This window comes from Antechinus flavipes, chromosome 1 (assembly GCF_016432865.1).
Source record: "Antechinus flavipes isolate AdamAnt ecotype Samford, QLD, Australia chromosome 1, AdamAnt_v2, whole genome shotgun sequence".
Taxonomy (NCBI): Eukaryota; Metazoa; Chordata; class Mammalia; order Dasyuromorphia; family Dasyuridae; genus Antechinus; species Antechinus flavipes.
The window spans coordinates 62,354,224-62,375,698 of record NC_067398.1 but is presented as its reverse complement, the minus strand read 5'-3'; the positions used below and the strand labels follow the sequence as shown (position 1 = coordinate 62,375,698).

General features: G+C 39.6%; 1 protein-coding gene across 1 annotated transcript in view; it reads left to right on the top strand.

Moving 5' to 3' along the window:
* Positions 1-19,054, top strand: part of WNK2 (WNK lysine deficient protein kinase 2) — a 229,901-nt gene extending 210,847 nt beyond the window's left edge. Inside the window, 4 exon segments of the mRNA XM_051983917.1 lie at positions 8,945-8,989; positions 10,766-11,025; positions 16,692-16,803; positions 18,838-19,054. Of these exon segments, the coding sequence (XP_051839877.1) occupies positions 8,945-8,989; positions 10,766-11,025; positions 16,692-16,803; positions 18,838-18,860 (440 nt within the window). The 3' untranslated portion in view covers positions 18,861-19,054.
* The last annotated feature ends 2,421 nt before the right edge of the window (positions 19,055-21,475 follow it).

Sequence of the window (21,475 nt, the reverse complement as noted above, 5' to 3'; positions counted from 1 at the left end):
CCCATCAAAAATAAGGATTTTATTTGGACTGCTGCTGTGTATATATGGACCCATATGTTCACAATTGATAGTATATTCAGCTGTTTATATTAAAGACTCTTAAGATACCAAAAGAGTGTTTAAGAAAATTGGTAAACTTGGGAACAGAGAGTCATCACAAGGATAATTTGTGTTTTCTGAGATTCTAGGTAGGGTATTTTGTTATATTAACAGACTTAAACAATAACAGACTTTTTGGTGAAATAAACCCTTAAGGCTCCCAAGCTGAACTGGGAGAGCCTGTTTGATGTGTACACTACAGATTGCAGTAAGTCAACAAGGATTTAGAAGAAGTAGGACATTTGGGTCAAAGAAAACAAGATGAGAAAGAATAAAGGATTTTAAGTTAAGACAATGATCTTCATTGTCTTAGTTGGAAAGTTATTTTTTAATGGAAGCACTATAATTTCTTCATTCTGAGCGCAAAACTTCGGGAGTAAATAATTTTACTATTAATTATTTTGAATATTAACTTATTTTGAAAATAATTTACTATTTTACCAGCCCTATTGTTTGTGATGTGCCCTGGGGGTGAAGACCCCAAAGCTTTGACTTTCCATATATTATTTTCAAATGTTGCCACTCAATTTGTTTTCTGATGCAGGTTTACTTAGTTCAAAAATACATGGATTGTTAAAGCTAGAAGGAACTTTAAAGATCCTCTGGTCTAACCCCCCTTTTTTTTCAGACATGGAAACTGAGGATTTACTGTGTTCACAGAGCAAGTTAATGATCAAGCTGGGAATAGAATCCAGAATTCCATCCTCCAAGCTCTGTGTTATTATATTTAAAAAAAAAATGTTGGACTGGTTCTAGTTACAATTTGGGTTGCAGATAGAAGATTAGGCAAGGTAATGGTATGATGGATAGGGCACTCAACCTGTGGCCCAAAGGACCAGAGTTCAAATCCAGTCTGAGATATTTACTAGCTCTGTAACATAGACAAGGAACCCCTTTCAGCCTCAGGTTCCTCGATTAAAAAGTGGACATAGTAATAGCACCTACCTCACACACACAAATGAGATCATATTTGTTTAAAAAAAAAAAAACCACCATGTAACACAGTGGCTGATATATAATCAGTATTGGTTAAATATTTACTTCTTTCCTCTCTGAATCTGTTTTCCTTGCATTATAAAATAGAACCTTGGTTTGCCTTATTTGTGTAAAAGAAAGAAAAAAAAGGAAAATTTGCCTTATTTGTAAAAGGAGGAGGGGAAGCTTAATATTAGCCCTACCTCAGGGGTGGTTCTGAAGAAAGTGTTTTATAAAGCATAGAGCTTTACACAAATGTGAATTTTCATTTGTACTATGTCATTGTTTCAATAATACCATCTAGACTTCAGGTACTTATTGTTCAGCCCTCTAGAAAACCAGCTGTGTTATGACATCAGAATTCAAGACCATTTTGCATTGAATGACTTTTAATGGATATTTCTTAGAAAGCCCACTGTGTGCTTAAGCACTTAATTTTCTTGATTCTCATTTCAAGCCAAAAAAATGTACAGAAGTCTTGAGTCTCTAATTTTCCTCTCTAGAAATGGAAGTATGCACCAAGAATTCCTATTTCCTACCAAGTAGTAATTACAAATTGTCAGCTGCTCTCAAAACTTTAATTTTGTCACTTTCTATAGCATATAAATCCTTTAGCTCAATTATTCTTATTCCTTCCATCTCCCCTTCACCCCCCCTTATAGGTATTTTGGTTTATTTGGTGCCCCCTGACCTTCTTAGGCATCTAGGTGGCTCATAACTAGCTATGAGAGTTAGGAAGATCTAAGTTCAAATTTGCCCTCAGATTCTTAATAGCTATTTAGCCTTGGGCAAGTCACTTAAACTGTTTGCCTCAGTTTCCTCATATATAAAATGGCATCAGTCACTTAGTGATGACAAGTGCCTAATCTTTTTCATTTACTTCTTTCTTTTTAATCTTATGCTTTTTGCTTCTCCCCTTTTTTCCTTAATGTGATTTATTCTCTTCTGCTATATCAGGGACCAAGATAAGAAAAATAACAACCTTATACTTTATGTATATTTTCTCATTTAGTCTCACAACCCCATGATAAAGGAAACTGAAGTTCAGAGAGCCCCTTGTCCCAGAACCCATCAGCTCACAAGTGTTAGACAGAGCACAGATTTTTCTGACCCCAAGTCTAGCACTCAGAACATGGTATAGCATGGACCATGGTGACATGGAAAGACCACCCGAATCCAGTGATCAGAAAATGTGGACCCCTGCAAAATGGGTATAAGAATATTCGACCTGAAGGTAGGGCAGCTAGGTGGTTCATTGGATAGAGCACGACCAATCTGGAGTCAGGAGCATCTGAGTTCAAACGTGATCTGGAACACTTAATACTAACTGTGTGACCCTGAGCAAGTCACTTAATTGCTATTTCCCTCCCCCTACCCCATCCCTCTCCCTCTCTCTGTTTCTCCCTCTTCCTCCTTCTCTCCTCTCTCTCTGTCTCTCTCTCTCTCTCTCTCTCTCTCTCTCTCTCTCTCTCTCACACACACACACACACACACACACACACACACACACACACACACAATATTGATTGTAGTGAAATGCTTCCCAAATCCTGATTGAAAGATAATGGTCCCAGAGTACAATTTGAGATGTTTTTGTATATATGGCCAATATGCTTTCTCAATGGAGGAGGGTAGAGAAGGAGAAGGTGGATCTTCATTTGAAAATGAAATTTTAATTTAAGCATATGAATATATGTGTATATACTATGTGTGTGTGTATATATGATAGTAATACAAGTAAACAGTTCTTTGCTATGTAAGAGCTTTTGGGGGCAGAGAAAGATACAAAGAAATTTTAGCAGAAATTTCATTAAGAAATTTTTCTTTAAAAGTACAAAAGTACATTCTAAGTTGTCAGATTCTTCATAAGTGAATGGATACTTTCTCTGAGGCTCTCTAGATCTTTTGTTTGGGTCTTCCTTTGACCTTTTGGCATCACAAAGTTAGGAGAGGGCAGACTTATTTATTTGTTTCAGCAGTTCAGTAAGGAGTAAAGATGTGCTTTTGCAATGGCAGGTATGGATCTATAACTAAGACTAGCCCTTTAACATTTAACTTAGTGCTCTTCCTGAGGGGAAGGTTCCATAGAACTTTCCTTAGATAGCAAAGATATTTTGGATCTTTGCACCCAACCATCTCATTGTACAGAGGAGAAATCTAAGATCCAGCAGGGTAAAATGTCTTGTCCAAGAAAACAGCATGATAGAGTGAGAAAAGGGTCTCTAGATCACTCAGTAGATAGTGCTGGGCCTGGGGTCAGGAAGACCTGATTTCAGATCAGCCTCAGGCACTTACTAGCTAATATGACCCCGAGCAAGTTGCTGAATTCTGTTTGCCTCAGTTTCCTCATCTGTAAAACGAAGAAAATGGCAAACCACCAATATCTCTGCCAAGAAGACCACAAATGGGGTCATGAAGAAAGACTAAACAACAATTACAGTCAGTGAAAAGAGAACTGGATTTATAGTCAACGGATTTAGATTCAATACTGGTTCTGCCACTTAAATGTAGGGAAGCTATCTCAATGCTATGAAAAAAAAAAAAGGAACTGAACTTTTAGGGTTCTTAATAAGTAGTTTGATTATTGTTTGTTGTTTGGTTAATATTTTGCATTAAAATTTCAATTTTCTGAAAAGGAATCCATATAGCACCAAGCTTGGAGTTAGCTGTGTGACTCTAGGCAAGTCACTTAACCCCAGTTGCTTAAGGTGGGAGTGGGGAAGATAACTTGAGTGACTAAATCAAACCTTTTCATCCTACGAATAAGGAAGCCACAGAACAAAGGATTTTTCCCAAGCCCATCAAAGTAACAAGTAGCACAGCTATTAAACCCAGTTCCTCTGAAGTCTAAATTCACTCAGCCCTTTTCTACTTTTGATTGGTCTACTGAAGCACCATTTCTGGGGCAAGGATGTAGTCCTGATCCTTATGTTTTCAGTTCCTTGTAGGAGAACGTTAAAATAAGTGTTCTATACTATTTGAAAAAAGAAGGCAGATAGTGTTGGAAGAGTGATGGATTTTGTGATGGAAGAAAACAGAGCACATAGTTGAGTCAATTTTTTAATAGATTAATTGAATGGAAGCAACTTTGAAAACCTCAGCAGGAGCTCCCTCTGCTGGCTCTGTACAACACAGCAAGCCAAAAAAGAATATTTCAGTTTTTCTCAAATGTGATAAGAAACTTGATAAACTACAGCCAGAGGTATCCTATCCTCTTGCTCCTTCTGTCCAGGTACTACATGGCCTTGCCATCATGCTTCTTTTTTGCGAGTTATTGTCATTGTCAGTAAAAGGACTTAGCATCAGTTTCGTCCCTTGATCTTCCCAGCAATCCCAGGGGTCATTTTGTAAATGAGGACCACTTTACAGTGAAAGCTTTGTCCCAGAGGTCACACAGTAGTGAGTGTTTGCCTATGATCACAGTGGCCTTTTTGGCTCCAAAGCTGATCTTTCTGCACTGCGTAAAGCTAAATAGGGCCAAAGATTGGAACTGTGATTTCACTGGGTTAAGGAACTCCAAAATGAGGAAATTAATTCTCTCAGTACAGGTCAGCCCCTTCTCCCCAGCTTGGAAAGTTGTCTAGACCAGTAAGAGCTGTCTAGAATTTTAAATACCTTGCCCAGAGCTACACAGCCAAAATATGTCATAGGAAAGTCTTAAGTAAAGTTTTCCTGACTCAAGCCAGCCTTTTATCTCTATAAGCTTTTTTGTTAAATATTTTTATAACTATACTTACTTAAATATCATTGGTATTGTAATATTGTCTATTTTATGCAGTTAAAACTATTACTCTAAAAAACAGATCTATAAATTTTATTATAGTGCCAAAAGGATCCATGACACAAAAAAAGTTTGAGGTCTCTGACAGTATAATATAATGCTTCTAATCCCAACCTGCCTTAATGTTCACGTTTAAAATGGTCACATTTAACAACAGGTCTAATGAACAAAAATTATTCTGAGTTGTTAATTTCAGGACATTAAGGGGTTTATTTACTACTAGACATTTCTTGAACACCTATCTAGTGCCTATTCCTCTGCCCAGGCGCTGAGGTAGGGGAGGAGGAGATATGGCCAGTACCCTCAAAGTCAGTAATAAGGGATAGAATGCATATGAGAGCATTCATTTGGGCAGAAAATGTCGAGACTATTCTAGAGTGTGCAACATGAACAAATGAGCAGAGGCAAGATGTTAAGAAAACAGTGTTCACAATATAGGAAGGGCACAAAAATGCCTGAACCAGGTGTTCAAGTCTTTGAAAGCGGGGTTTTGCAGAGGACCTTGAGTTCTAGCTAATGTGTTTTAAACACCATCTTTAAGGAAATGGGGAACCATTAAAGAGTAGAAGAGAAAAAAAAGACATTATTTCTGTCTTAAAAAGATTATCTGGCAAAGTGTGAGATTGATTATAAAGAGTAGAAAGACAGGAATACCAGCTAGAAAGGTATTGGAATAGATGGTGAGGGCATAATGAGCAGATAGATTTGGGATTCGGGAAGCTCACTGGGAAGAGCATTTGACTGTCTGTGATTTTCGCTGTGAATTTGTCTATCTTTGTCCAGAATTGTTTTCTCATCTGTATGTTACGATAAAATAATATACTTCAAAAAAAAAAAATCACTTGTTTTCTCCTTAACTAGATTTTACCCAGTTGTTGGCTTTTTTTGTGTATTTATCTGTCTTAATACTTGTCATGTGGATATGTCTCACACATGTGAATGTATTGGAAGTGATACTACTTACTGTTATTATCTGTATGTTAAAGTATGGGTGAAGAGGAGATACTCTGCTTTTCTCTGCAAGCAAAACTATATGTCGCACGTCCTGTAGCTTCTGTCTACATGTTGCCATATGTCTCTATCTCATAACACAATAGCTCAATAATAGTATATGTGCAGAACTGAAATGATATATCAATTTTTTAAAATGCTTAATCTCTCTATTGGCTTAAAGGTATATCTCCCAGATTATCTTTTTCCATCCACTCTCCCATTCCCCTCCCAAAAAAAGAGAGCAAAAACAAAAAAATAGACTTGAAATCCTTTGGAAGACACCTGATATCAGCTCCCTGCAGAGAAAACAAGGTTTGCTTTTCCTAACTACAATTTTATTCACTAGTAGGACAGAAAGAAAACCTCCAACACTACTCTGTTTTTAAATGATTGTGCAATTTTTTTTTGCATAAATGTGTTTGAAAATTATACATAATTTCTTGTTCAGATTTAGAATGGCTAGAAGCACTAACTCTTTTAGATCCTATGCATTTGTTCCTGTGTATGTTTAGATGTTTGTTGTTTGCAGGATGTTCATTGTTGAAATGTGATTTCATCTCCCTAAACTTTAATTTGGAACTCGTGCCAAATTCTATTTCAATGTCTTGAAAGCAGGGATTATTTTTTTTTTCTGACAATAGTAGTAACCATGAGGTCTGTGTGAATTCCTCGAACCATCTTCAATCTAGCACTGGTTTCCATTGTGGGAAAGGAGTTCTAGATATAATCTACTAACTAGCCATGGGAATAAAGGAAATGTAAGTGGGTAAGATGTTCACTTGAAGTCAGGGCTAGCTATCATTCACCTTTGTATCTCCAGTGCCCAGGACAGTGTTTTGCAAGCGGGTCCCGTAACAAATGGTTGCTTCATTGACTTAGAAGAGATAGAATGATTTTTGTTTCTGATCTGTGTTGATGACTAATTTAATCACATCTATAACATAACAAAGGAAAAATTGGACACTGCACTTCACTCACTGGACACATATTAAATGCCCACTCTGTGCAAAGAACACTGTGTTACACATTGGGTAATATGCAAATTTTGGACAATTTTAGTCCCTGCCTACGTGAAGCACACAGTGTAGTAGAAGAAATATAGTCTGAGATTTGTGCCAACTCAAGTAGGTACTGAGTGGGCTAAGAATTAACCACTCAAGCAACATTTTTTCATAGAGTGTTACTAGCCTTATAGTGTCTCTTGAGCCATGTCAATGGAAAAGGGCCAAAAAAGGAGATGGGTGGTTCAGGGGTCCTTTTGGGGAGTCTTATGGCCCCCCATGAGCTATAGGGGGAATTTCTAGCACAATCATTATGAAGTTGGTGAGGAAAATATTAAAACAGAGACAGAAGAGGTTACTCTGACTTTTCACAATCATTTTCTACAATCTGTCTCCTTCACCATTGTTTCAAGTTCTCCCCCTCACCAAGATCTGGATTTCAGTCCAAGAAGAGTAAACAAAAGTACTCTGGATAATAAAGATAAACACTGGTGTGGAGTTTGTGTGAGTTGTTTTTAAAAAAAAGTCTTTCCTTGGAGCTACAACCTCTAGAGACTTAAGAAACTGTACCTTCATTTTCAGCTAAGGACCAAAGTTATTTTCTAGCATTGGAAGGGAAATGGGAGTATAGAGCATATCAACTTATAGCTTAAAAGGGTCTGTCAGCTTGCTCTAAGAATATATCTTCCTCTTGTTTTAGAGTATCCCACTAAGGTATCCACTGGGTTGTGATTTTGCACTGATGGTTTTAAATGGGTTTTATACCAGAAACTTGTTTCAGGAACATAAAAAAGAGACTTAGTTTTGGTTGTTAGTTCTCCCATTAATCTAATTGAGTAACCTTAGGGAAAGTGATTTAAATATCCCATCTCTAAAATAAGACACTTCCTCTCTATATTCTTTATGAGATGATTACAAAGTTTGTTAAGTGTTGGACTAGTGTCCAATCATAAAAGTGGAGTCATTTCCCCATGATGGTTTCCAGATAGCTTTAATATAATAATAACTAATCTATCTAAATTAATAGTAAACCCTCAAATACAGTGCATTATAAACAAATGATATTGAAACTAGAGTAAGGAAAGATGCCCTTTTACATTCATTACTAAGTACTTCTAACATGCAAGAGAAAAGATTGTACTTTATCCATACTCAGAAATCTGTTAGACAATTGGCCCATGGCTTTTAACTCTTACTGTTTGTGAGGAGGTGGACATCTCCCATCTCCATCACCACCACCACTACTACAGAGAATATGTAACAAAATTCATTTTTAAATGCCCCTCACCCACAACTTGAACAGTTTTACGCAGCAAATTGAAGCAAGATGAATACCATTAGTGGTCCTCAATTAGGAAGGTAATTATGAAAGAAAGGTTAACTTCTCGACCCTACCCCACTCTTCCAATACTGAAAGAAAGAATGGTAATAAGAGCTTTTGGGTTACATGTCACAAAACTAGAATATAAAAACTTTAATTCCAGATCAACTTTGGCCCTTTGAAATAAGGATGGGCTGATTTTTATTACATTTGATATTACCACTGAATTCAGAATATTCAAACTTTTTAGAAACCTTTGGATATTAGAATATTTTCCAAATTGGCCTCAGACCTACAGAACAATGTATCTTTTTGGACTTGTGAAACTTTGAATTTGTCCTTTACAGCCTATTAACCGCCTCCTGGCCAGCTCCCCTTTGCATTAGTAAGCTCTTGTAACGGATTTTAAACCGCTTTACGTGCCTAATCACAGCGGGGGTCCAAGCGCTTGTACTGGAAAGCGAAGGGGATTTTTTTTTTCATAAACTTATAGAGACATTGGGTTTCCACACACAATGTCAAAAACTTGAAGCTTTCGAGTATTACTCTTGGCATGTGGATGTGCTCGGTAAAACATTTGTTAACCTGCACACTAACTAATGTGGGTTTGGGATGCCCAGTTAATTGAGGTTTTTCTCTTCTCTCTGAACTGCTGACTTTTTGTCTGCTCTTCCTTGCATAATGATGACCTTTGCTTGAACATACAGTAGCTTGTTCAGCAGAAGTATACTGTCCTGCCTAACTCTATGTGTCTTGTATTGTTTTACCTTATAGGGTCCACCCTGAAACGTCTATGCCTAGGGAAAGAGCACAGTAGTAGTAATTATCTGATTTTTTTCCTCCTTTTCGTATTTTCTCCATTGCATGGGGTCATTTCCTTTCTTGGCTATACCATCAGGGTTTCATTGATATTCTTGCAAAAATGGTGCTGGCTGCGCGCTGTGTGAGTGAATGAGTAGACGGACACCCATGTCTGTGATTGATGCCTGTGGAATAACTTGGCTGTTGCTGCCATGGAAGTGGCTGTTGTGTCTGGATGGTCCTGCAGCTTCCGTGCAGCAGCATCTCTGCTCCTCATCTCATCCTGCCTTCATGCTTCTTCTTCCCTGTTCCCATTTGTATCATTATCAAAGTTACTTCAGGGACTCCTTTTTTCCCCAGATCCATAAATTACTAATAACTAATTGGCTCCTTTTCCTAAATCACCAGAATAAATATTCTCCAAAAGTTTTTTTTTAATAGAATGAATATCAATGCAAAATGAAAGATGTCCAGGATTAAATGGGTTACTAGTTTACCTGGACTGCTTTATTCAGACATTGGTTGAAAAATTTCAATTAGAAATAGGCATCTGTGTCCGTGCTTGTTCATTGCTAATTACTAAAATAGACTCATATAGTGCATTGTGTTTCTGAACTGTTTGTTTGAAGAGATGGTCTCTGGTTAAATTTTCAAAATGAAAATGTTAATTTCAGTTTTTTAATTAGTTTTTTTAAAACAAGTTTATAATTGGATTGCTTTTCCATTTATAACTTACCCAGAATTTTAAATAAAAAATTATCTGTCAAATTTTTTTAAAAGAAATTCTATCATATGGGCCAAGCACTTAACTCAACAAAGGGACTGATTTAATTAAAATAATGAATATCAGGGAAAAATCATAACAAAGCCAAACATGGTGTTTATCCAATTCTTAAGGTCAATTCCAAAAGCATTTATGAAGTGCTCACTGTGTTCCAGGAACTGAAGACAGACAAAATTCAAAAGCCCTGCCCTCAAAGACCTTGCATTCCACTTTAGTTTATGACAGTGCAAAGTATTTCTCCAAGTAGTGAAACAGGCTTCCTTCTACCTGTTTTAATTCATTAGTTTCATGTTTGTGGAAAGCTGCCCAGCCAGCTCACAACAAAAGTATGTTACTTCTTGGCCTGACACTCCTAAATATTCACACATACCAACCAATACTGAGAGAAGCTAAAGTTCTACCTCCAATTCCCTTACTGATACTTTTAAAATTAATTAGAATCTCCAGGTAACTGGAACTTATTGGACTTAAAAAAAAAAAAATCTGGCCTGTTGTAATAAGCATTTTCTTCTGGACATGTAAATCTTGTTATCATGTTCTTTCTCTGTTCACTCCCAAGCCATGAGGTCCATGCTGTTCCCATTCTGGGAACCAAGCTTGGAGGTTTGGTTTTGTACTCACTCTGTGCACAGGGAGCACTGAACCATGGTGATGAAATGCTTGTGGTAGAACAGATGGGTGCTGTTCATAAAAACAAATTGGAAAAGCTGCCATAAGAATAGCCAAGCTATTTGTCATTGCTCTTTCCCCCCATGAGATAGTTGATAAAATATTCCCAAAGAGGGAGGCCTGTGTCCTGTACTTCCTCAGCCCAGAATTCAATGATAGGCAAAGTATGGGACATATCAGGAATTGGATTGAAAAATTCTGGAAAAAAAGGCCCCCTTTCTCCAGACCAACTCTTGAAGCAAAGGTGTTCTCCGGTGCAAACATGTCGGAAATAACTCAAGTCGTGGAAGGGCCCTTGTGTCAGCCTTATAATTGATCCTGCCTTGTGTGTGATTTCCTAGGATCTTCCACCACCAGTCTGGTAACGGGTCCCGAGCCGGTGCCCCCAGCCACCCTGCAAGTCCAGGCACAAGTCAATAATAGCAACAACAAGAAAGGGATGTTCACGGATGATTTGCACAAGCTAGTGGATGAATGGACAAGCAAGACTGTGGGAGCTGCTCAAACAAAGCCTTCCCTAAACCAGCTGAAACAGAATCAGAAAAGGCAAGACATGGAACCCCGAGCAAATCCTGTTCAGGCACAAAATGAGGCACGTGGCGTAAGTGACAGTCTCTGGGGAAGGCAGAGTGGCCAGGGGTTGGAGGGCCGAGGGAGAGCCTACTCTTGTCCGGAAGGGGCCCTGGAAAACAGGGATGCCTTCTTATGGAACGGCGTCCACCTCACCGGGCTGCACAGAGCTCTGAAACCGATCCTCTGAAACCCATTGGTGTTGGGAATCTCTTGTCTGCATAATGCTCACCTGTTAGCATTCCTGTTTGCTGGTGTCCGACTAGTCCTGCTTAACCTGCCTTTCTAGTCCCTGATTTCTATTAGTTACACTGTGTGTGACCTGTTCGTGGAAGAACTTGACTCCTGTTTGGGGTGGGAGAAGACCAAGGAGATCCCACCTCCTGTGATTCTCTGATTTCAGATCCGGGGAGCGGGGAGCCGGGGGGGGAGGGATCTGCAGTTCGATGTTAGTGACCTTCCTTTCCTTGTACATGTAATTCTCAGTGCTGCTTAAATTTCAAAATGTGTTGTTTCTGCTCTGATAAACATTTACAGCAATTGGGTGAAGGAGTCATTGGCTGTTCTATGCCTCCCTGCTTTCTTCCTTCTTTCATCCTCTCCCTCCCTAATTCTCCCACTTTAGTCCAATGCACCATGAAAGAAATGTTTATTGCACATCTTCTATCATTCCCTCAAGAAAAGATCAGTTTTGAGGAAAATTTTCCCCCAAAGATTCCAATCAATAAGGTTTACTGAATAACTACCAGGTATAAGACACATTGGAGAGAGACAAGAAAAAGTCCCTTAGCCCAAAGAGTTTATATTCTATTGGTGTGCCTTCAAGGATCACACTTCGGGGATTAAGACTGAACTCGGGGAGAGGAAAAAAAAAAACAAAATGGTAGAATATCTTCTACAACCCTCTTCAATCTAAATGCTTTTCTCTTGGGTTAGGAAAACATACTTAGTGTGAACAACATTGGCCCGATTTTTGGTAATGGATTTCTGGTTCTGATTCCAAAGCGGGATGGCTCTTTACTTAAGCTTGGCCATGGCTTCTCCCTTTTACCATTTAATTTCTACCTCCTGAATGGAGAATAATCATTTCTCTTCTTCCTGGCTATGGAGGATGAACAGAGTGTATGCTTGTTACTAATTAGCTCAGGAAGAATTTCATTTGTCCTTTCTCCGCCCTAACCCATCCAAAACATGCAAACAAACCCAAGTAGAAGAAAGGCACTTTGGTACATAGTTCTGTTCAGGGATAGTCCTTACAATGGGTGATAAATTCATGGGTTTGTTTTTCTGATTCTTTAAGGCTACAATAATAGGTTCATGAACAGCTCATTGACTTCATTTTGCTGGATGCAATAAGACCCATTTATGTTTCCCCTTATGATGAAAGCATCCATTGAAAGACTATACCTGACGTAGAGAGTACCTTGATAAGTTCTTCAGTTCACCTTTAGAGAATCCTGTCAAAGAGCCTCTGTGTATTTAGAAGGTGAATTCTTCAAAAGCAGTGGTGCTTCCAAAGTAATCACTTTTTCTTTTCATCGCAATTAGATCAGGGACAAGCCTTTCCACCACCACCACTGTCCCCATTCACATCTCTACCAGATTCATCAGTTCTCAGCAATGTGGGCATCAGATACTTGCCTAAAAGAGACTGGCAAATGATGACCTGGGGAAAGGGAAAAAAAATAATTGGATCTAAAATATTTTAGGACTTGATCTTAGTAATTCAGCATATAGTGGTTCCTACTTGATTCCAAGGTAGTAAGATCAAGAAATCTTTTTTTCTAAAAAGACCTGAAAAATTAGTGTTTGTCTGACGTAATTGTGAGGGAATACGTCCTTGCTTTTCATAAGAGGGAAGGAAAATGCTTGTTGTTAGATAAGAGATGACATGTCTCTCTGGGATCTGGATAATGTCATGTAAAGAGCTACTACATGACACCCCATTAAACAGTTAAGAGTATGACCTGGCCAGGAATAATGAAGGTGATATGAAAACGAATGATATCAGTATTTTTTAAAATCTGACCTACCCGGCTAGAGGATTGTCCCTGCCTTCTCTGAAGAGTGTTCTGGAAGGACACTGAAATATCTTTTACTTTTTTTTTTTTTTTTTTGAAACTGAAGAACAGAAACCAAGGGATTGATTATCCGATAAACCGTTTCTTGGTTTAAGCTTGAATCAGAAACTTATGCTCAGCAGATTCATCTATTTCTGTAATTTGTATGTTTTGCTGCTTTGTTTTTGCTTATTTTCTTGTAAAAACACCTTGTGAAAAATTCCAATATTATCTCTGGTTGAACTGAGGGGGAAAGAATTTTCTCTTTTATTTTAGGCTGTGTCACAAGGGAACCAGCTTGCTTATGGATGAGGTAATGGCATTAGTGCCTATATCAACTGCAAACAGAGTGAAGAGGCCCTAGAGTAGAGAAATGTCTGTTATGGAAGGAGAGAGATACAACATTTCAAAGGAAGGAAAATCAATGGGAATTAAGAGACTGAACTGATAAGCAGTATCAAAAAGAGACAGTGTTAAATTCAGAATGGCGTCAAGATTTGAGCCTGAAGGAAATAGGGAGATCAAGAAACTAGCAAAAAGAATATCAGGCCAGATGTTAATAATAATCTCTTTCTATTGGAGTTGTCCTATTAGTAAATCCCAAGACTGTGGTAAACAACTGCTTAAATTTACCTAAAGTAATTTTTCTCTGTCACTATACTGAAAAGTAGTTTGAATCTTTAAATCTTACTGAATTCTTCCAGCTCGATTTGTAATTTAATTTTTTGCCAGGGTTGGGGCTTAATTTTTTTTTTTATTCAAAGAGAACCAGAAGGTCAGTAAAGCCATCCACTATTTCCTATCCCAGAGACGATCCAAGAAGAATCCAGTTATGATGTTAGATGACAACAGAATTACCCTCACCATCACTCTTTTCTCAATCCAAGAAGGGAACATCTGAGATAGAATAGGACAATAGCATATGTCCATAATATTCAGTATGGTCCCCTTGAGCCATCAGAGCCTTACTCTGTATTCAGAATGTGAGTGGCAGGATCCCTTTTCTTAAGGACTTTGTTTAGTTGGGAATGGACTTTTCTGCTACTCTTGAACTAAGGTCCATATTCATCTCTAATCCTGAAACTGAACTTGTTACAGATTTATAGGGAAGCAGTTCTAACTTTCAGGCCATTCAAGAGTATTAGATGGATTGAAAAGAGCTGTTGGAGTAAGTGTGAAATCAGGTTTTCCACCAAGAAAGTTTTTTTCTTAGAGCTATTCTTTGAATATGTGTACCAGCTTACTGCCACTTCAGGTCAAGGTAGTGCCTGACTTGAAAACAACTTATGTGAACAAACAATACCCAGAGTTATTGCAGTAAGAACTTTGTGAAAAATTGTGAAGATATTAGAGAAACATTAGCTTTGGGAGGAGGGGGAAAAAATCTGTAAGTACACTAATCAAAAAAGCTCACAGCATCAGCAGTCTAAATTGGGAGGGGAGAATAAAAATAGAACTCTCAAAAAACTGACAAGTGTCAGTGTTTTTTATCTGTGCCCCAACTTCCCTTCCACCTGAATTATCATACTTCACTGTTAATGCTGCCCGTAAATGTCATCATTTGGCAGTCCTCTGCCATTGTTTGTTTTAAGAAAACAAACAGTCCCATGACCCTCTCAGAGTAGGTATGGGTCAACCCTCTCAGAGTAGGTATGGGTCATTCACACCTGAGTGTCACTTCTATTATTTTTCTTTTTTCCTGACACCTGACTAACATCAGCTGCTCTAAAGTGATAGAGCCAAGTTCCTTAACCTGGAGTCTGTGGACTTGGATTTATTTCATCGTAAGCTTTTGTTCAGAGTAGATTTTGTAAGACATAATTAAGTGAAATTTTTTATATTTCACACAACCCTTTCCTCCCTTATGCCAGAATTTTGGCCTGGAATTTATTTAAAAACATTTTTTTCAGCTAATAATCATTTTTGAAGAGAAAATACCTCTCCCAATACAAACAAACAAAAACCAACTCTTGTAATACATATGCAAAGTCAAGCAAAACAAATTCCTGTACTGTCCATATCCCAAAGCCTATCTATTTTGCACAGAGAGGGGGAGGTATCATTTCTTTCTAATGGATCCTCTAGAACAAGGGTCCTCAAACTTTTTAAATAGGGGGCCAGTTCACTGTCCCTCAGGCTGTTGGAGGGCCGGACTATAGTAAAAACAAAACTTTGTTTTGTGGGCCTTTAAATAAAGAAACTTCATAGCCCTGGTGAGGGGGATAATCGTACTCAGATGCCGCATCTGGCACGTGGGCCGTAGTTTGAGGACCCCTGCAGTCTAGAATTATGATTAATCATTGTGTTAAAGAGAATTCTTAAGCCTTTCAAAATAATTCATTTTTATAATGTTATAGTCTAAATTGCTCTTCTGGTTCTGATCACTTCATACTGTATCAGTTCATAAAGTTCTTTCCAGGTTTCTCTGAAGCCATCCCTTATATCATTTCTTATAGCAGAACAATGATATTCCATTATATTCACATACTATAATTTGTTCAATCATTCCCTAATTGTTGAACATTCCCTTAGTTTCCAGGGTTTTTTTTTCCAATATGAAAGAGCTGCTACTTGTTCATATGACACCTTTTCATTATTTGATTTTCTTTTTGATTTCCTTTATGTGTGTAGGACTTACCTGTTCTCTTGCAGATACTCTACATTTGACATGTTCCTTTTTTCTCACTCTTCTGTGTGTGAAGTGGAACCTTAGTGCTGCTTTTATTTGTATTTCTTTAATTAATGATTTGGAGCATGTTTTCTTATTGCTGTTGATGATTTGATTTCTTACCTCGAAAACAGTCTGTTCATTTCCTTTGACCATTTATCAGTTGGGGAATAGATTTTACAGAACACACACACACACACACACACACACACACCAGCCTTGTGACTGATCTCTAAGTTAATTGATCCCAGTTGCTTTTCCAACACTGAGTTTCAAACTAAGCGTACCCCCAAAAGCTTTGTAACTGACTGGCCCCCAGTGGGAAGACTTAAGCCAGTCTATTTGAAGTGTACACAAGAGCCACAGTTATGTCCAGATCATCCTCATTCCACCATCCCTGCCCTGAGGGCTTTTCTGGTTCTTTGCACTGTTAACCTGAGGTGCTTTCTTCCCAAACCAGGGGCACAGTTCTTTGGCTGGCTTTAGGACTCGGAGCTCCTCCCCATTTTGTGGTGCAGCTGAGATGGGGCAGGTTTTAAGTTAACCTTTTGTGTTCAAAGGACCTTCAGCCAACAATGGAGGTTCGGCTTAGCGCTATTAGAGCTCCCTTGAGTTCTCCCCTTTGAAAATGAAGGCCCTGCCTTATTCCCCTGGACATTTCAGGTGAGATGTTAGCTTCCTAAAATACCTGGAGGGGCTCTCTCCAGTGTCTGAACTCAGGGGAGAAGTAGGTTATGAGTCAGGAGGGAAAAGATGGTCTGATGGTTTGTAGTTCTCCACCTCTCAACCCCAAGTCCTGATTGGGGAATTAGAAGGCCCAAGCATGGTTCAGTGACTGCTTTCTCTTAGAGACAGAGATGTCTACTTGGCAGGTTCCTAAAGAACTCCCAGGGTTGAAGCAAACAGATTGTGTTGACCCTGGCCAGTCAACCTGAGCGTAATCCTTCTGCATGTCTTTGTGTTTTGTAGGTTAATTCAGTCAGAACAGGAGTGGGGAAACAATATCTTGTTCCAGTGCCTGGCCCTGTGTCAGCTGCATTAATTCCCGGAGTCACTCCAGCCCTGCCAATGCCTATGACAGGTACTCCCCTTTCTGGCCCAGTCCCACCTTATGTGCTCCCTCCATGTCCATATGGAGGAATGTTCCCGGCACCTGTGTATGGTGTGCAGTGGCCAGACCCGGTGGGCCAGCCTGGGATTAGTGGGCATAACCTTGTACCATTTCCAGGCCTGAGCAAAACGGGTTTGCAGTTATTCCCAGTATACCTGCAGCAACCTGCTGTCAACCCATGCAGCCCCAAGCTGAGAATCACCTAGCTTTCTGACTCACCTGTAAAACAGGGTGTTCGCCTAAAACACACACATTCATTCTCATTTTCTCTCCCTCTCTCTCTCTCCTCTTCTTCCTCTCCCTCTCCATCTTTCTCTCTCCCTCTACTTCTCTCTTTTTGACACACACATTTCCAAGACAGTATTTGAGCCTGGGGATACGATTTGTCTGTGTAGCTTTGGTGGCTTCAGCTACAACCACAGCAAGCTTGGTAGAACCCACCACAAGCCATATCCCAAGGATGGGTTTGTTCATGGCAATATTTACATATTTCACTGCTAAAGACACTTTATTTTCCATTGTTGTGATTGTGGTATATACTTAACGTTCTTGAAAACACAAATAACTTCCTGTACTTGACTTGATGATGACGACAATATTGTATTAATCCTGCAGGAGTATTTGAGTGCCTTGAATTTTGACTTTTCAGTTCCTTACTGGAAAGAGATGTAAAATATATCTATATAGAGAAACATATATACGTATATATATATATATATATTGGAAAGGTGTATTTTATTTATAGTTTGCTTGTGAGGTCAAAAACAATTTCCTATTTTAAGTTGCAAAAATATGCAGAGTTTACACACTTTGAAACTAAAGCTTGTGGTCATTTTTTTGTTGTTGTTTCTACGTAAATGTGGTTTTTTTTCTTTCATTCTAATGAGAAGATAACTTTGACTATCAAAGGGTTCCAAATGTTAGGTTGAGATTTGTGTGATGGTCAAAAAAAATAAATCTCCTTTGAGTTTATCCAATGAGAAAGAAAAAAGAGGATTGGGGGGGGGGGGGGGGGGGGGGAGTGTTCTTCAAGGAATATATTTGGAAGCTGTAAAAGTATCCTGCACAGAGAGCCAGGTAATAACTTTGGCCAGAGTAGTTCTGTCCAAGGTACAAAATGGTACAGGTGGAGACTTCTTTCTGTTAACAGGGATCTCAAAGAAAATTTTTTCTTCTCTTCCCTTAGTTAAGTATCCAAATTTTGCCACACTTTACCCAAAAGGACATGCATAAGTTAGTTTGATTTGAAATCTGTATGTGCTTTGTTGGTGCAAGGCAAGAAAAAGCACCACTTTAAACGGCTCACTCTGAGAATACAGACAGTCCTCCTGTGGGTTTCTGTCTTCCTTTAGGCCTATGGTGCTGTTCTGTGAGGAACAAACTGAATCCAAGGTAGAGACATTGTTCAAAGTGTCTCTGCTATTTGCCTTCTGACTAAACTCATCTTTCAGAACAGTATTATCTGACCAGCTCCTTTTGCCAGGCTTTTTCTTTCTCTCTTAGCACTGGAGAGTGGGAGCAGCCTCCCTCTTCCCTCTCTGTGCCCTAAAGCCTACCCCAGTTTGGTCCCTGTTGTGGGCTCTGGACTCTCCATCACTCCACAGGTGACCGATAGAAAGTCAGTTTGTCTCTGGCAAGCTTCCTTTTCATAGACAGCTCGACCTCGACAGGCTCATTCTGGGCGTGGGATAAGAAAACTTTCCATGGTGGAACGCTGAAGGCACACTGTTCTCTTTCTGCAAAGATGTTTTATACTCCCTGCTGGAAAGCAGAATGCCCTGTGCTGCCAAACATGGGAACTGTATCATTCTATTGTACTTTGGAGCATTCTTAGAACTGTCAAATTATTTGGTTTGTACCCTTTGAGAATATATTATTCCATCAATTCAGTTAGAATTGAATTTTATAGACTATTAGGCAGAGTCTTCTGCCTGGGCAAAATACTGACTGTAGTAAGAGATTTCTGTTCTCTGTAACATGTATATTTGATTTGTTTGTTTTTAGATTCATGTCTGTATGCTTCATGAGCAAACATTAGGAGACTGTTCTCATTCCCCACATCCCCACTCCCTACCTCCCATTCCTCTTTGAGCTTGCATTGGAACTGTCTGGAGTCACTATTGCCTGTTAGTTCCATCCTTGTAAACAGACAGTCAGTGGAACGAAATCCCCAAGAGACTGTATATATTAAGGAGAAAAATAAACATTTTCTGCTTGAAAACAGTGTGAAAACATCTTTTTTTCCCCCTTTCCCCTAAAAAAATCTGAAAAAACTCCATCTGCCCAGATGACTTGTGACTACCTTCCACCAGAACCTTTGCTAGTTTCTTAGTTTTTTTCATTATCTATATCTTAGTATACAGTTTTTCTGGGCACTCACTTCACCTGTTCAAGATCATTTTAATGGAATCTGTGACTCCCAGGCGTTCCAAGATTGCCATTTGGGACATTACCTATTCAACTTTAGGCAAAATTTTCCACCCAAAATTGGATGGATAGTCAATAGGCTGTCAGTAGGATTCCTTTCTAGATAACTAATTCTCTGAGACAAGGAAGAAGGAATTGCTCTTAGAATTTCTGTGGGTGCTAGGCTGGGAAAATATATTTCAAAACTCTATGCTGAAGGCGCCCCAATATCCTTCAAGATTACCAGTCCCCAGACTGAAGGATTTAAGGAGGAGGGAAGGAGAGAGTAGAGTGTGTGTGTGTGTGTGTGTGTGTGTGTGTGTGTGTGTGTGTGAGAGAGAGAGACAGACAGACAGAGACAGACCAGCAGGAAAAACTTGAGTTTTGTCTCCTTTTATGTTGTGTTTTTTTCATATGAATTCAATTTTGTAGGTTGTAGATTAACTGCTAAAGTCATGGGAAAAGAAAAGTTAATGGGAAGGAGGGTTGGAAAGTGGTTTTGGCTTTTTCTTTAAGATGTTCAGTAGATAATAGATCTTCTATCTTAGCTACAGCCTGCCTAAGACTGGGGGGAAATGTTTGGGGAAAGTGGCATTATTGGAAATAGTCATAGATAATGGGTTCTACCCCCCACAAAGCACATCTTCAAGAAAGATAGAATGTGGGGAGAGTCTAAGGGTCACCTTAGACTGTGACCATTGAGCCTTCTGTCCACCCACAAAACTAAAGCAGTCTTCCTGCTTGGGATCATGAAAACACTATACTGACATATTCAACTTGAATCTGTCGAGGGATGACTGGAATGAAGGTCACCCTTGTAAAGTGGATCCCAGTGTCCATAAGGTAGACTGACCATGATGACTTCTTGCTATCTCCCTTGTATCAGCAAAAACACTATATGACTGTTAGGCTCGAGTAGCATTGCCATCCCTTTAACAGGAGGACTGCTGCCATAGCATGGCCATAGGAGAATGCCCAGCTGTTCCAACAGGTCAGGAAGCACGGTGTAGGGTGTCAGCTCGGGGCTGTTGGCCAAGTCACAGAAAGGAACAGCATTTTTTGCTGGCTTTGCTTTTGGACTTAGCCTGCCTACAACTTAAGGTAGGTCTGGCCTAATGGGAGATACAGGAGCTGGCCATTGCCGATCAATACTTATATGTCTGGGTTAGATTGATCATTAGGCTATCATTTTGCCAAAGTTTCTTCAGGCCTTTCAGCCGTCCCCAGAAATGGACATGGGTTATTTTTGCCAGACGCAAGCCCCCAAAGCCAGGGAAAGCATACCTCCTCACTTGGCTGTCTGCAATAGTTTCTTCAAACTAATCCCAACAGTGGCCCCAAAACTGATTTATCAGTGAGAAGGTTTACGTGTGCACTGTGCCTGCGCTGGAGGAAAATTCCTGTTCCTAGTCCCTGGACAGAAGCTGCTGTGGGATTGAGTCTCTGTGCTTGCTATCTGTTCTCATCTTGACAATACTAAATGAAGCTGTGTTCTTATTTAATCACTTAAATCAACATACTGAGGGAAGCTCCCACCTTCAGATTTAATTTGGATCGCAGGTGGGGTGAGCTTCCGAGGTATATTACTGAGGTGATTATATACAGGCCCCTGCTTTGGAAGCTGCTTGAATTTCTTTCTGGGATGGTCGCGAGTGTGATCTTGCAGGGAGGCAGGGGACCAGCCTAAAGCATTCTGCCGACCTCTGTGTACACTCGGGAGCTCCTTCTGCTCTACTTTCTATGTATTACCTAGGGCAAGAAAAAGACACGAGCTTTTCGTGTTTACAATAGGAAACCTGCCTTAGATAAACAAGAGTTGGTTTAAATGTGGTGGATGCCCTTGAGTCACCACTGCCCATTTTGATTCCCTGGCTGATAAAAATCAGAGACCTATACAATCAGAGTCTTTAAAAATCTGCATTTATCTAATTAATTTCTTTCCTTCCATCCATCCCCTGGGTGTAAATTCCTGCTTCTGGTTCCCTTCCCAGTGTGTCCTCTCTCCTCCGGGGAGGTTTGGTTTAGAGTCGCGCTCCCTCGGCCGCCCGCTGGTGATGGTTCACCGAGTGGCTGATGGGAGAAGCCTCCGGCTGGCGCCTTCAGGACAGAGTGGGGGTCAGCACGTTGTCAGGACTGTAACTGGCTGTGGCGGTTTTGTCTTCTAGATTCTGAGAATTCGAAGCCCGACTGACCCCAAGCCAGCTGAGCTTGCGTCCCAGGCGCCAGGCCCCACTTC